Source organism: Schistocerca nitens, chromosome 1 (genome assembly GCF_023898315.1).
Source record: "Schistocerca nitens isolate TAMUIC-IGC-003100 chromosome 1, iqSchNite1.1, whole genome shotgun sequence".
NCBI classification, from domain to species: Eukaryota; Metazoa; Arthropoda; class Insecta; order Orthoptera; family Acrididae; genus Schistocerca; species Schistocerca nitens.
In genome coordinates, this window is record NC_064614.1 from 105,499,681 (window position 1) to 105,513,133 (window position 13,453).

General features: G+C 43.6%; 1 protein-coding gene across 2 annotated transcripts in view; it reads right to left on the reverse strand.

The window, feature by feature from the left end:
- LOC126241855 (STAM-binding protein-like A) overlaps positions 1-13,453 on the reverse strand; it is a 62,856-nt gene that overhangs the window by 41,867 nt on the left and 7,536 nt on the right. For both annotated transcript variants that reach the window (XM_049948042.1, XM_049948041.1), the window contains 2 exons: positions 10,464-10,632; positions 10,146-10,381 (listed from right to left, as the gene is read on the reverse strand). In XM_049948042.1, coding sequence (XP_049803999.1) covers positions 10,146-10,381; positions 10,464-10,632 — 405 coding nt within the window. The remainder of the gene's footprint in view (positions 1-10,145; positions 10,382-10,463; positions 10,633-13,453) is intronic.

The following is a 13,453-nucleotide window of genomic DNA, read 5'->3' on the forward strand; positions in this document are numbered from 1 at the left end:
TTCCATTTGAGCTTCTTGTAGTTTTCTTCTACCATAGCCGGGCCTGTCTCTTTTCCCAAATTTGTGTCCTCATGGGAGACAAATCAAGAGCAGTCACTGAAGTATTCTGTGGTTGTAGGTGGCTGATACTCTTCGTCACTGTCATGTAAATTATCAGAATATTCTTCATTTTTTAGCAGTGTAACACACCTGGAACATAACTTTTGTCCTGGTTTCATGTTAAGTCCCATGCACTGATTCACTTTCAATACTGATTTTATATCAATTTCTCTGAAGCTACACTTCACTGTCTTCTTATGAATCCAAAATGGATCAAAACAACTTTTTCGTAGGAAAGAATACTTATCCAGAAACACTTTCATATGATGATAACAAACACTAAAGTTTCCTGGAACTGTACTTCTTGTGCCCACAGGGTGTATCCCGGATCTCCATAGCAACAAATCTTGGTCCGATTCATCCAGATCATACAGTACAAAGCGAATGCCACATTTTGTTCCATATGTTGTTTTATGACATTCAGATGCTTGTGTTCTACCAATACTGCAACTTGTTTGAACAAAAGCACCACTAGTACACTCTTCTGCCTCCGTACTGACTTTCCACAGCAGTACTGACCAGTCTGAACTAGAATCTTAAAAACATGAGTAGCTTGTAATTGTTGCTTGTTTCCTTTGTTGTTCCTGCCAAACAATGACTCATTCTGTCCCTGAAAACTACCATTGTTTCACTTTCTGTTGGCTAATGGTTCCCAACAATTGCTGCAGCTTCATCTGAAACAAGCTGTCTGCACCATCACTATTACTTGCTAAATCGTGTTAAAAGAAATGTAACCAAACACATCTCTGACAACTTTTATTGCACACAAATGCCTTGCAATAACAAGTTGAAATTTTGCCACATATGATATTATGGTCTACTTATGCAATGTTTGAAATTTGGCTTGGATATCACTTGTCCCTTTTGTACTACCACACTTCAAAAATCCATGTTTTTCAGGTAATTTTTCAAATTTTTGTATATTCATGTGCATGTAACTCTGTTTGTGTGACTGATATGGGCAAGATGAATTCTGTGTGTGTTTAGGCCACATTAAGCTTACCACAACAAAATTTATACCCTTTTTGAGTGAATTATATTTGGCATAGAGGGCACCTACAATATGTACCTTTAACATATTACATTTTTTAAACCACATTTTGGAATTTTTTACTTTCCCTCAGAAATATGTTGTTGGTGTTTTCATTCATAGAGTGTGTTCACTAAGTGTATGTTACTGGGTTGTAAAAATTTCACTGGACTGTGTGGAATAGTTCCAAAGTTATTAAGACCTTAAGTTGGGTCTGAAGATAGATTTCCAGATGCGGGTTGCAATTTCCAGGTCACGCCACCTTCTTTCACAAGTCATAATTCTGGAACTAATTGGCAGGAGAAACTAATACTTTGTATGCGAGTGTTCCACACATGGTAGAATTAGTGTACTGAATTTCAGTCAAATCTGAGACTATCAGCTGGAACATTTTCTCAAATTGGTTGAACTGACATGGAATGACCCAGATGTCAGTCGATAGGACACTTCCTGAGGCATCAAGGAATCATCAGTTTGTTAATGGATGGATTAGGGAGAGGGAGACCGAGGGATGAACAAAGTAAGCTAGTTCGGTTTGATGTAGACAGCAATAATTATTCAAAAATGAGGAGGCTTGCACACAACAGACTTGTGTGGAGAAATACGTCAAACCAATCTTCAGGCTGAAGATGACGATGACGACGACATGGTGGTGTTTATGTTATCTGAGTCTTGTTTTTATTATTATTATACTATAAGAAAGCAAAGATATACACGCCTGGAAATTGAAATAAGAACACCGTGAATTCATTGTCCCAGGAAGGGGAAACTTTATTGACACATTCCTGGAGTCGGATACATCACATGATCACACTGACAGAACCACAGGCACATAGACACAGGTAACAGAGCATGCACAATGTCGGCACTAGTACAGTGTATATCCACCTTTCGCAGCAATGCAGGCTGCTATTCTCCCATGGAGACGATCGTAGACATGCTGGATGTAGTCCTGTGGAACGGCTTGCCATGCCATTTCCACCTGGCACCTCAGTTGGACCAGCGTTCGTGCTGGACGTGCAGACCGCGTGAGACGACGCTTCATCCAGTCCCAAACATGCTCAATGGGGGACAGATCCGGAGATCTTGCTGGCCAGGGTAGTTGACTTACACCTTCTAGAGCACGTTGGGTGGCACGGGATACATGCGGACGTGCATTGTCCTGTTGGAACAGCAAGTTCCCTTGCCGGTCTAGGAATGGTAGAACGATGGGTTCGATGACGGTTTGGATGTACCGTGCACTATTCAGTGTCCCCTCGACGATCACCATTGGTGTACGGCCAGTGTAGGAGATCGCTCCCCACACCATGATGCCGGGTGTTGGCCCTGTGTGCCTCGGTCGTATGCAGTCCTGATTGTGGCGCTCACCTGCACGGCGCCAAACACGCATACGACCATCATTGGCACCAAGGCAGAAGCGACTCTCATCGCTGAAGACGACACGTCTCCATTCGTCCCTCCATTCACGCCTGTCGCGACACCACTGGAGGCGGGCTGCACGATGTCGGGGCGTGAGCGGAAGACGGCCTAACGGTGTGCGGGACCGTAGCCCAGCTTCATGGAGACGGTTGCGAATGGTCCTCGCCGATACCCCAGGAGCAACAGTGTCCCTAATTTGCTGGGAAGTGGCAGTGCGGTCCCCTACGGCACTGCGTAGGATCCTACGGTCTTGGCGTGCATCCGTGCGTCGCTGCGGTCCGGTCCCAGGTCGACGGGCACGTGCACCTTCCGCCGACCACTGGCGACAACATCGATGTACTGTGGAGACCTCACGCCCCACGTGTTGAGCAATTCGGCGGTACGTCCACCCGGCCTCCCGCATGCCCACTATACGCCCTCGCTCAAAGTCCGTCAACTGCATATACGGTTCACGTCCACGCTGTCGCGGCATGCTACCAAGTGTTAAAGACTGCGATGGAGCTCCGTATGCCACGGCAAACTGGCTGACACTGACGGCGGCGGTGCACAAATGCTGCGCAGCTAGCGCCATTCGACGGCCAACACCGCGGTTCCTGGTGTGTCCGCTGTGCCGTGCGTGTGATCATTGCTTGTACAGCCCTCTCTCAGTGTCCGGAGCAAGTATGGTGGGTCTGACACACCGGTGTCAATGTGTTCTTTTTTCCATTTCCAGGAGTGTAGTTTCAAAACCATGTCATTCTTTTACTGATAGTTTAAGTCAAATGACTAGTAAAAAGTATACATAAATAGCAAATAATATAGACACTAATTGATTTTGTATAACCGGACCATGACAACCTTAAGCAGTTTACAAATGCAGTAACCTTCCAGTTACTACACCTACTGCCCACAACAGACACAAGTCACAGCGTCTATTCAAACAGTGCACTTGTAATTACCCGAGGTGGCCACCAACTGCAGCCTTGTCACTGACAACCATCACCAGGTCCATCATGCATGTGCAGAACTAGACAAGTAGCACCTGACATGTATAGTTTCTTCATAATGGTATGAAGCTGAGACCCCCCCCCAAAAAAAATTGTTAAATGTGTTTCAGACACGTATTCTTGTTGATGTCACTCCATGGCCCAATAAATTGTATCTTTTTCAAAGGTCTTGTGTTTCCTTGTGTTCCTAGTTAGAACACAAGTGTGATGTTGAGGGCCAAATATTTGTGTGTTTTGGATTCTGTGATTTTTCGCCATTTGGCTCTTCCATGGGAGGCTTTACTCCAGCCACTTCTATGACAACAGCATGTGCATATGGCTGTGTTGGAATGGTTGTTGGCTGTGTTGACCCAGGCTCAGGTGTGTCAGTTGTTCACCCACCACTGCACCCCCCCCCCCCCCTCCAAAAGATCAATCCATGGAAGAATGGGACATTTACAAGTGGCAACATTGCCTACATTTCACGGTATTCTGGGTTGTCGACACGGATCATGGATACCCCCTCATTTGTATCACTTACTGTGCCAGTTAGGTTTTTGGCAAGAAGAAGTATCGGTTTCTTTTGATGGTGTGTAGTTTGCTTTACTCCTATCGCCACAAGCACTCACATGTGGTCATTGCGCGTGTTGAATTATACCAATGTTGTAAACAGCAGCAGCAACTGTGTCAAGTTTGGGTGACTAAGCTTCACAGTTGGTTCATCACAGCTAAGTCTTAAAATAACTTTATAGGTCAGGCAACCACAGCTAAAGTACTTGTACATAATGTAAAGAACAATCAAACAGTTTAAAGTCAAAGATAGTCTATCTTAAACTGAGTGAAAGTCCACATTCGCAATAGCTGTTTCCCAGTGTGATGACTGGTTTCACATCCTGGAGGTATATCTTCACGTCATATAAAACTAATACTTCATGTGCCACAACTCCCAAGGTGCAAGTGCGCATAAAAACATATCACTCTTCAGGAAAACCATTGGAGAACCGGCAGATGGGCATCTGATCCAAACCATACATGATCAGTAAAACATCTCCAAAACTCTGTCAAAAGACGAGCACAGGTAGCAAGTGACAGTCCATGTCTGATAGGTTGAAACCATCATCAAAATCCAGGGAGTCAACAAAGAATTAAATGAGAGATAATCACATGTTGACAGGATCCACTCCGTAAATTGTTCCACTCTGTTCGCTTGTTGTGATTTAACCCATTTTCTTTGGCCACGTGTGGGCTAATTACATTCGTTCCACATGTGTATGTTTTTTACCATGTGCATATTTTTTGTTCACGAGGTGGGCATTGTGTTCATTTAATGGTTTAAGACATTGTGTGCTTTGACATGTTTCAATGAAGTATTTGACTGTCTTGGGCATTTACGTTGTAATTTTAGGTGATGTGCAGTGATCCAGGTGCCTTTCGATGTTTCTGTACACATCGAGAAATTTGTTCTTGGACTGCAGGATTCATGAATAAATCCAATAAGAAACAGTACTTCCAGACATTTAAAGAATCATGTCCTGCTGATTTTCTGTGCATAATAAAATCAAGAAAGGGAGAAAAATTTGGCTTTTGCACAATATGTGGTTGTGATATTGCACAAGGTGGAAGAAATTATTTAAGTAATCATATGAAGTGCGGTAAAAATCTAAGTTATATTAAATAGAAGGAATGTAACAAGAAAATCAACATATTTTTTGCCAAGTCTGGAAACATGAAAATGACAAGCATTGTTAATAAAATGGCAAAAAATGAATCATATGAGTAAAATGCCTTCAGAATGGACCATATTCTTTGGCATTGGATGGAAGCAATGATACAAATATCGAGTTGCATCGTACTGTTGTTACATTCCATGGTATACTGCAGGAAGAATTAGTGAGCACTGTGCTATCCGTACCAGCATTAGACAGTGACTCAGTAGGGAAAAACGTAGGTAACCTGAAGTTATCACAGCTGAATTCTCATAATGTAGCAGTTGAAAACTGGGTGGCTTTCTACTCTGACAATGCTCCTGTTATGATAGGATGCAAAAACGGGATTTTGGCAGTTGTGAAGGACGTTCAACCAGTTCATAGGCTGCATTTGCCACGTGATTAATCTAGCAGCTGAAAAAAGTGCTGGAAGATTAGCACTTAAAGTGGATGAGACACTTATTGATATATTTCTTAGAGAAGAGTGTAACACAAAAAGAACGCTTTCACTAATTTCAGAACTTTCACACTGAAGAGGCAAAGAAAATTCTAAAGGATGTATGTACTAGGTTGTTATCTCCAGGCAGAAGTTTGGATAGACTACTGGACCAGTGGGATCAGCTACTTTCTTTTTTCAAGGATGAAGTAATATTATGTACCCAAAACATTTCCACAAGCTTGACATCTTTCAGAATACCTATACTTGAACAAAGTGGATCCAAAGAATATCAGAAGAAGAGAATTCTTGATTCTGTTACTAAAACAATAGCATATTCTTCCAAATGTGACAAACCCTTCCTAAAAAGTACGACTTCTGCTAAAACACATGAGGAAAAATTGTTTTTGTTCTTGTCCTCAAACTTGAACAAGGCCTTTTGCACTTTCCTTCATGTGACTACTCCTGTATTTAACAAATTCAACGTTGCCCTTCAGACTTCTACCCCCGAAGTTCACTTTTTATTAGAACCATTAGCAATTGTTCACCAAGTTTATTATGCCCAAAATTGTAAGAAGCTGAGTTCAACCTGATTCACAATCAAAGAAGTGATGTTGAATTAGCCATTATCATTCAGGCTTCAAACACAGTGAGTGATCTCCAGGATACAGATAAATCCCTTTCACTTCATCGGTGAGAAACTACTTTTGCACTGCCTGTGACTACATCATCAGCAAGTTTCACTCTAGTATGATGTATTAAAGCATACTCAAGTTCTTAGGTTAGAAAAAATTTCAGATGCTCAGTTTTCTTCCATTCATTTTTTCTTGGAAAAGTTCAGTATCATGTTATGCAATGGAGAGAATGAAACTACTGATGAAGTGATGAATGCACTTCAGAGGCAGCTTGCAGCTCTTCCGGTAGATGACACTTTGGCTGCAAATCAAGAAGCTGCAAGTGATTCCCGTTGGACACAAATATCAAGAATTCACGGAGCCGATGGTCTTCCTAAGTATAACTGAGTTTCTAGAGTAAAGCTCTCTGTTCTCACCATGTCCCATGGCAACGCAGAATGTGAACGTGTTTTCAGCCTTGTGAAGAAAAACAGAATAGAGTTCAGATCACCCATACCCACTGCATCTCTGGAGTCTATTTGTGTTTTGAAGACCAGGAGTTTTGGTCCCCCACATTTTGTCAAGACTTTTTGCAGGAAGCTAAAAAGGCCACAACTATGACTTTAAAGTCAAACTAGCATGTGATCTGCAGTGTGTATTATATTATTTCTTGCCTGTGTTACGTTAAACAAGTTTTATTGTGTAAAGCCTTTTTCAATTATCGCCTGTCTACTGAAATTATCAAGGACGTCCTGTTATATATGCTCCAAACCAATATTCACCAAGCATGCTGCTGTTTGGTGTGGATTTCTTCTTGATTGTTAGGTTCATCTCCAAATCATTGGCCTATGATGTAAGTAGATGTGATTTCAATGAAGTATCCCATTTAAAGCATGAATTATTGTATTTTATAGCCCACAAGAATTATTATTATCAACAAGCCAGTGTATACTGAAAATCGATAGATTTTTTGTCACTTGAGTTTTACTGATAGCCTTGTTCAAAAGTTGGCAGGTATGCACCCACCAAGAGAAACCTCCACTAAGAAAGTTGCAGTCATCCACAGCCAGGATTTAAGAACATGTCTGGCTGCAACCGGCAGTTCAGTCACCTGTTGGAGGTTAATGTTCATCTCTGAACTCACCACAGCTGCTGCCAACCTGCCCACCGCTCACCATCATTGCCATCTGCTTACAATGTTGGGTTTCTGGGGATGGGTCCTGCTCAGCATAACACTTTCAGACTTGGAAATGTCTTCAATGGTGGCTATTAAACTTAGACAATTTTTCATAACTCATGCTGGAAACGGACTTTAGCTCAGAACCATTGCAAGACATGCACCATGGTAGTGAGTTTGCCTGTTTTCTTTTGTTCTGAGTGTTGTTTGAATATCCTGCTAGGAACTCGCAAATTTCATTCTTTGAACCTGGACATTTTAAGAAGAAGTTAACTTTTTGTTAAATATTCAAAAAGACTTTTTGTTTCCTTTTTTGATTCAAGCACCAGATCAGTTTTCTTCAAATTGTGTGTTAATAAACATGTTAAGTGAGAGTGTTTCCTGTTCTCAGTTTTTTGGGAGATTTTTCACTGACCTCATGTTCAAGCAGAAGGAACTGCTTTGTTTTCAACTGGGTGCAGAGACACAAGGCACATGGTGGATAGCTTCACCAGCACTAGTTCCTGTATTACTCTGCTGTGGCGGGGGATCCTTTCCTCTGGCAGCTTGTACACGATACAACATGGGTGGCCCGACTATTCATCAGGACAGGCACCGGATATGCTTTGGAATTTTTACGCACTGTGCCATTGGCTCTCCCTCTTGCATGGCATTATTCTCCCATTGATGGAAAGGTTTACTCTTCAAGTTATGATTCCAGTGGCTCTGCAGTGGGAGGTCCTCCACTTATTGCATGAGGGTCACTGGGAGATCTCTCACACACAACTGCTGGTGTGCCACCATTTGTTTTGGCTGGGCATCGATCAGAAGATGAAACACCATGTCGTGGCCTGCAACAAGTGTTCGGTTCAGCAGGCAGCACCATACCCTGTTTTTTCGCCATAGCCAACCCCTACACAACCTTGGGAAAGAGTTCACACTGATTTCGTTGGACTTTTTTAGAAACTTTCTGGTTGTGGGCAACTGATGCTTTTTCTCATTTTCCTTATGTCATTCACTGTCCATCTGTGACAGCATACGCGATTGTCAAGGCCCTGTCATAGATATTTTCCACAGCAGGTTTGACTTGCACCCTACTAGTTTCGGAAAATGGTCCTTAGTTTGTGGTGCAGTCTTTCAAGGATTTTTGTACCCACAATGACAGTCACCATGCCATGGTGCCTTATTTCCATTCTCAGACTAATAATGAGGTGGAATGCCTAGTCCAAACATTTAAGATGCAGATGCCCAAGTACGTAGAAGATTTCTGGCTGAGGAAGTGGTCATAGAACGTTAATTGGGGCCAAGGTCCCATTGAGTTCGTCAGCCACAGACACTGATCATTCTCTTACTGCCGAGCAGGCATCCCCCAATGGCACTATTTTGTCAACGTTCACACCCAGTACACCAGTCTGGTTCGGAGCACCTTCACTGGATTCTGACCATCATCCACAGGAAGTACAGTTGTCGCTTCTCCATATTTCACACTGAAGACTGATTCATAGCATGCTACAAGAACCAGTCGCGTCCCTGGATGGGTGCAGGGACCTCTGCTCATGCCATGGGTCTAACGCCTTGTATTTCATTGGCACCCCCTCTGGGGGTCAAGCAGGCCTGGTCATGCCTGCCTATCCTGGTGGTTGGGGTTTCGTCGGCACTGATGGTGGGTATGATTCCTGCAGCTGGTGCTGGCACCTCCCACTGCGTGGAGCAGGCACTGTCATTGATGGGTCAGAAGCCTGGTTCCATTGCCATAGTCTCTCCTCTCAGTCTGCCAATATCGCTGTCCATGCCAGTACTCCTTGTCATAGGCTCCATAGTCCAGATGGCTCACACCACCCTGTCACCAATCCTGTCCACCAGTTAACTTGAGGTCTGCAGGCGTGAGGGGTGCCCTTGTCCAACTCACTTTCATCCATACGTGCCAGTCCGTGCAGATCGGGAATGTCTTGTGTCTTTGGCTACTGTCCCCTGCATCATCACGGATGTCTCTTCTGTCACAGCATTTTGGAGAGCGATGCCTGGTCTTAACCCTGCAAGGGAGGAGGAGTGTAGTAACCTGCCAGTTACTACATCTACCACACACAGTGGACATAAGTTAGGCAAGCATAGTGCATGTCAACTTTCAAACAGCATCCCCACAATTACCTGAGGCGGCCACCAGGTGCAGTCTGATCACCGACCACCAACAAATCAACACGTCTGCCGTGAGCATGCAGCACTACACCTGTGGCACCTGATGTGGACAGCATCTTTGCCACGCAACACTCTCTGGGCCCTCAGTTGTTAAATGTGTCTAAAACAAGTGATCTATTTTCATTGTATTCTTGTAGATTTCACTCTGTTATCAAACAAACTGTATCTTTTTTAAAGCCGACCAAGTGTTTCCTTGCTTTCCTAGTTAGAACTACAAATTCCCTGATTACATTACAACCTATTTATCAACAAGGTAGCTATAGCTTTACATTTCCTTCCACGATCTATTTCTCATACACATTGCTTCGTTAGCTGCTCCATTTTCATTTGCCATTAATATATCAATCCTTCATTTGTGACTTCCATGTTAAGATTTGGTAGTTTATCTAAGAAACCAAACATCATATCTGCATCAAATAGGAAACAGTATCATACTAAAGATACATTTTTTTGTATTTGTTTCTAAATCTTGAAGTAATAAGATTTCCTCAAGAGAAATAAAAAAATTTCCAATCAGTACCTACCCTGGTGCAGGTAATTCAAGAGTGTCAGGCTTGGGTATTTGTGGTTTCACTGGTTCCAAACTCTCAGGATATGATATTGCATCTGTTGAAGGTGGAGGAACAAGTATCACTGGTGAGATCAAATCCCCAGTATTAATTTCTGAGTTTTCAGCAACTTTGGGAGGAAGTAATTTCTTCTTTTCTTCAGACTCCCTTCTCTTACGTTCAAGCTCCCTCTCCTTCTCTTCGCTGCGCCGCTGTAAGTACAGAGAAGAATTTAACGTAACATAATAATATAAATCTTACTCTTTATTAAATTAGTATTTTTTAAATGCAAACCTTATCTTCCAGATATCGCTGATACTCTTTAGTGTACTGCTCTAAAAGTCGTGATTTAAGTTTCTCAGCTCTTGGTAAAACTTCCCTCAGTTTCTGGGCATTAATTGCTCGATCTGCCACAGATACTGTCTTGAAATCAGGATGTTGTCGTATCTTTTCAATGAACAGCCTACCAAACAAAAACAGTGCTTAACAATACAATTATTCATTTCAGTGATTAGCAAACACTTAGTTGTGTAAATTAAAAATTAACGTAAAAGCTAAAATTTGGAGGGAACAAACATAAGCTACAAAGTCAACCACAAAACAAATTTTACATTAGAAACTATGGATTTTAAACTTCTATGAAGTTTGGAAGGCAGGAAGTAAAGCTGTAAGGATGGGTCGTTACAGCACTTGCCTGCAAAAGGCAAAGGTCAACGGCTCGAGTCCCAGTTTGGTGCACAGTTTTAATCTGCCAGGATGTTTCGTAACAGCACACACTCCACTGCAGAGTGAAAATTCATTTTTGACAGGTCATGTTTCCTGCAAGCTCCTCTTCACATACCAAATATGAATAATATGAGATAATCAACACATAAAAGCAGGGCAGTACAAATAGTAACAGGTTCATTATGAAGAAGTCATACATTTGTTTGATCCATGGGAGAGCACCACAGAATTGTTGAAACACCTGAACTGGCAGACACTTTAAGATAGCTGTCAACTAGACCACAAAAGCTTGCTTACAAAGGTTCAAGAACCTGTATTAAGTGGACTCAGGGAACGAACAACAGCTTACTACATATTGCTTCCATAGGGACTGTGAAGACAAGATTAGACTTACTACAGCATGCACAATAGCATTTACGCAATCATTACTCCTGTGCCCCAAATGAGAATGGAATGGAAAGAAACTCTAATGAGTAGTACAATAGAAAGTACCTCTGCCATACACTTTATAGTGGTTACAGAGTATGTTTGTAGAAGTAGACTTTTGAAGTTGAATTGCTTCCTGATATTTAAAAGTGGTGTTTGCAAACTTTCTTTAGTCCATTAACAACAGCCCCACAACAAATTCCTCTCTTATAAAGTCTGTTGCGAGCAATCAGCCACAGTCTGAAAATGATTGTAGCATCCATAAATATAACACCAGGAACAAATAGTACATTCACTTTCTACAACATAATCTTACTCTTGCACAGAAGGGATCAATGTGCAAAGCTATAAAAATATCTGACGACATTTTTTGTGAATGAAAGGTTCTGAAAGATAATCACAGTTTTAAAAACAAATTAAATAATATCTGTATGGGAACTACTACTACTCCACAAACAAATTTCTAATTGGAGAGTTCTTATATACACTCCTGGAAATTGAAATAAGAACACCGTGAATTCATTGTCCCAGGAAGGGGAAACTTTATTGACACATTCCTGGGGTCAGATACATCACATGATCACACTGACAGAACCACAGGCACATAGACACAGGCAACAGAGCATGCACAATGTCGGCACTAGTACAGTGTATATCCACCTTTCGCAGCAATGCAGGCTGCTATTCTCCCATGGAGACGATCGTAGAGATGCTGGATGTAGTCCTGTGGAACGGCTTGCCATGCCATTTCCACCTGGCGCCTCAGTTGGACCAGCGTTCGTGCTGGACGTGCAGAGACGCGTGCGACGACGCTTCATCCAGTCCCAAACATGCTCAATGGGGGACAGATCCGGAGATCTTGCTGGCCAGGGTAGTTGACTTACACCTTCTAGAGCACGTTGGGTGGCACGGGATACATGCGGACGTGCATTGTCCTGTTGGAACAGCAAGTTCCCTTGCCGGTCTAGGAATGGTAGAACGATGGGTTCGATGACGGTTTGGATGTACCGTGCACTATTCAGTGTCCCCTCGACGATCACCAGTGGTGTACGGCCAGTGTAGGAGATCGCTCCCCACACCATGATGCCGGGTGTTGGCCCTGTGTGCCTCGGTCGTATGCAGTCCTGATTGTGGCGCTCACCTGCACGGCGCCAAACACGCATACGACCATCATTGGCACCAAGGCAGAAGCGACTCTCATCGCTGAAGACGACACGTCTCCATTCGTCCCTCCATTCACGCCTGTCGCGACACCACTGGAGGCGGGCTGCACGATGTTGGGGCGTGAGCGGAAGACGGCCTAACGGTGTGCGGGACCGTAGCCCAGCTTCATGGAGACGGTTGCGAATGGTCCTCGCCGATACCCCAGGAGCAACAGTGTCCCTAATTTGCTGGGAAGTGGCGGTGCGGTCCCCTACGGCACTGCGTAGGATCCTACGGTCTTGGCGTGCATCCGTGCGTCGCTGCGGTCCGGTCCCAGGTCGACGGGCACGTGCACCTTCCGCCGACCACTGGCGACAACATCGATGTACTGTGGAGACCTCACGCCCCACGTGTTGAGCAATTCGGCGGTACGTCCACCCGGCCTCCCGCATGCCCACTATACGCCCTCGCTCAAAGTCCGTCAACTGCACATACGGTTCACCTCCACGCTGTCGCAGCATGCTGCCAGTGTTAAAGACTGCGATGGAGCTCCGTATGCCACGGCAAACTGGCTGACACTGACGGCGGCGGTGCACAAATGCTGCGCAGCTAGCGCCATTCGACGGCCAACACCGCGGTTCCTCGTGTGTCCGCTGTGCCGTGCGTGTGATCATTGCTTGTACAGCCCTCTCGCAGTGTCCGGAGCAAGTATGGTGGGTCTGACACACCGGTGTCAATGTGTTCTTTTTTCCATTTCCAGGAGTGTAGTTGGGTTATATTTAAGAAAATTGTTGTAAGATGGGAAAAAAGGGAGGGAGGTGAAAAATCAAGTTGTGTAAAGGGCAGCATGTAGCCATCATTTCACAGAGAAAAAGTATCTAACTTGTAAACCTGTAGGCACGTTCCACATCACAGAACATTGCTGTGGATACAATCTATGGAAGAAGCAAAAAACTAAATTAAACTAGTAAGTTAGAGGTTTAAAAGTA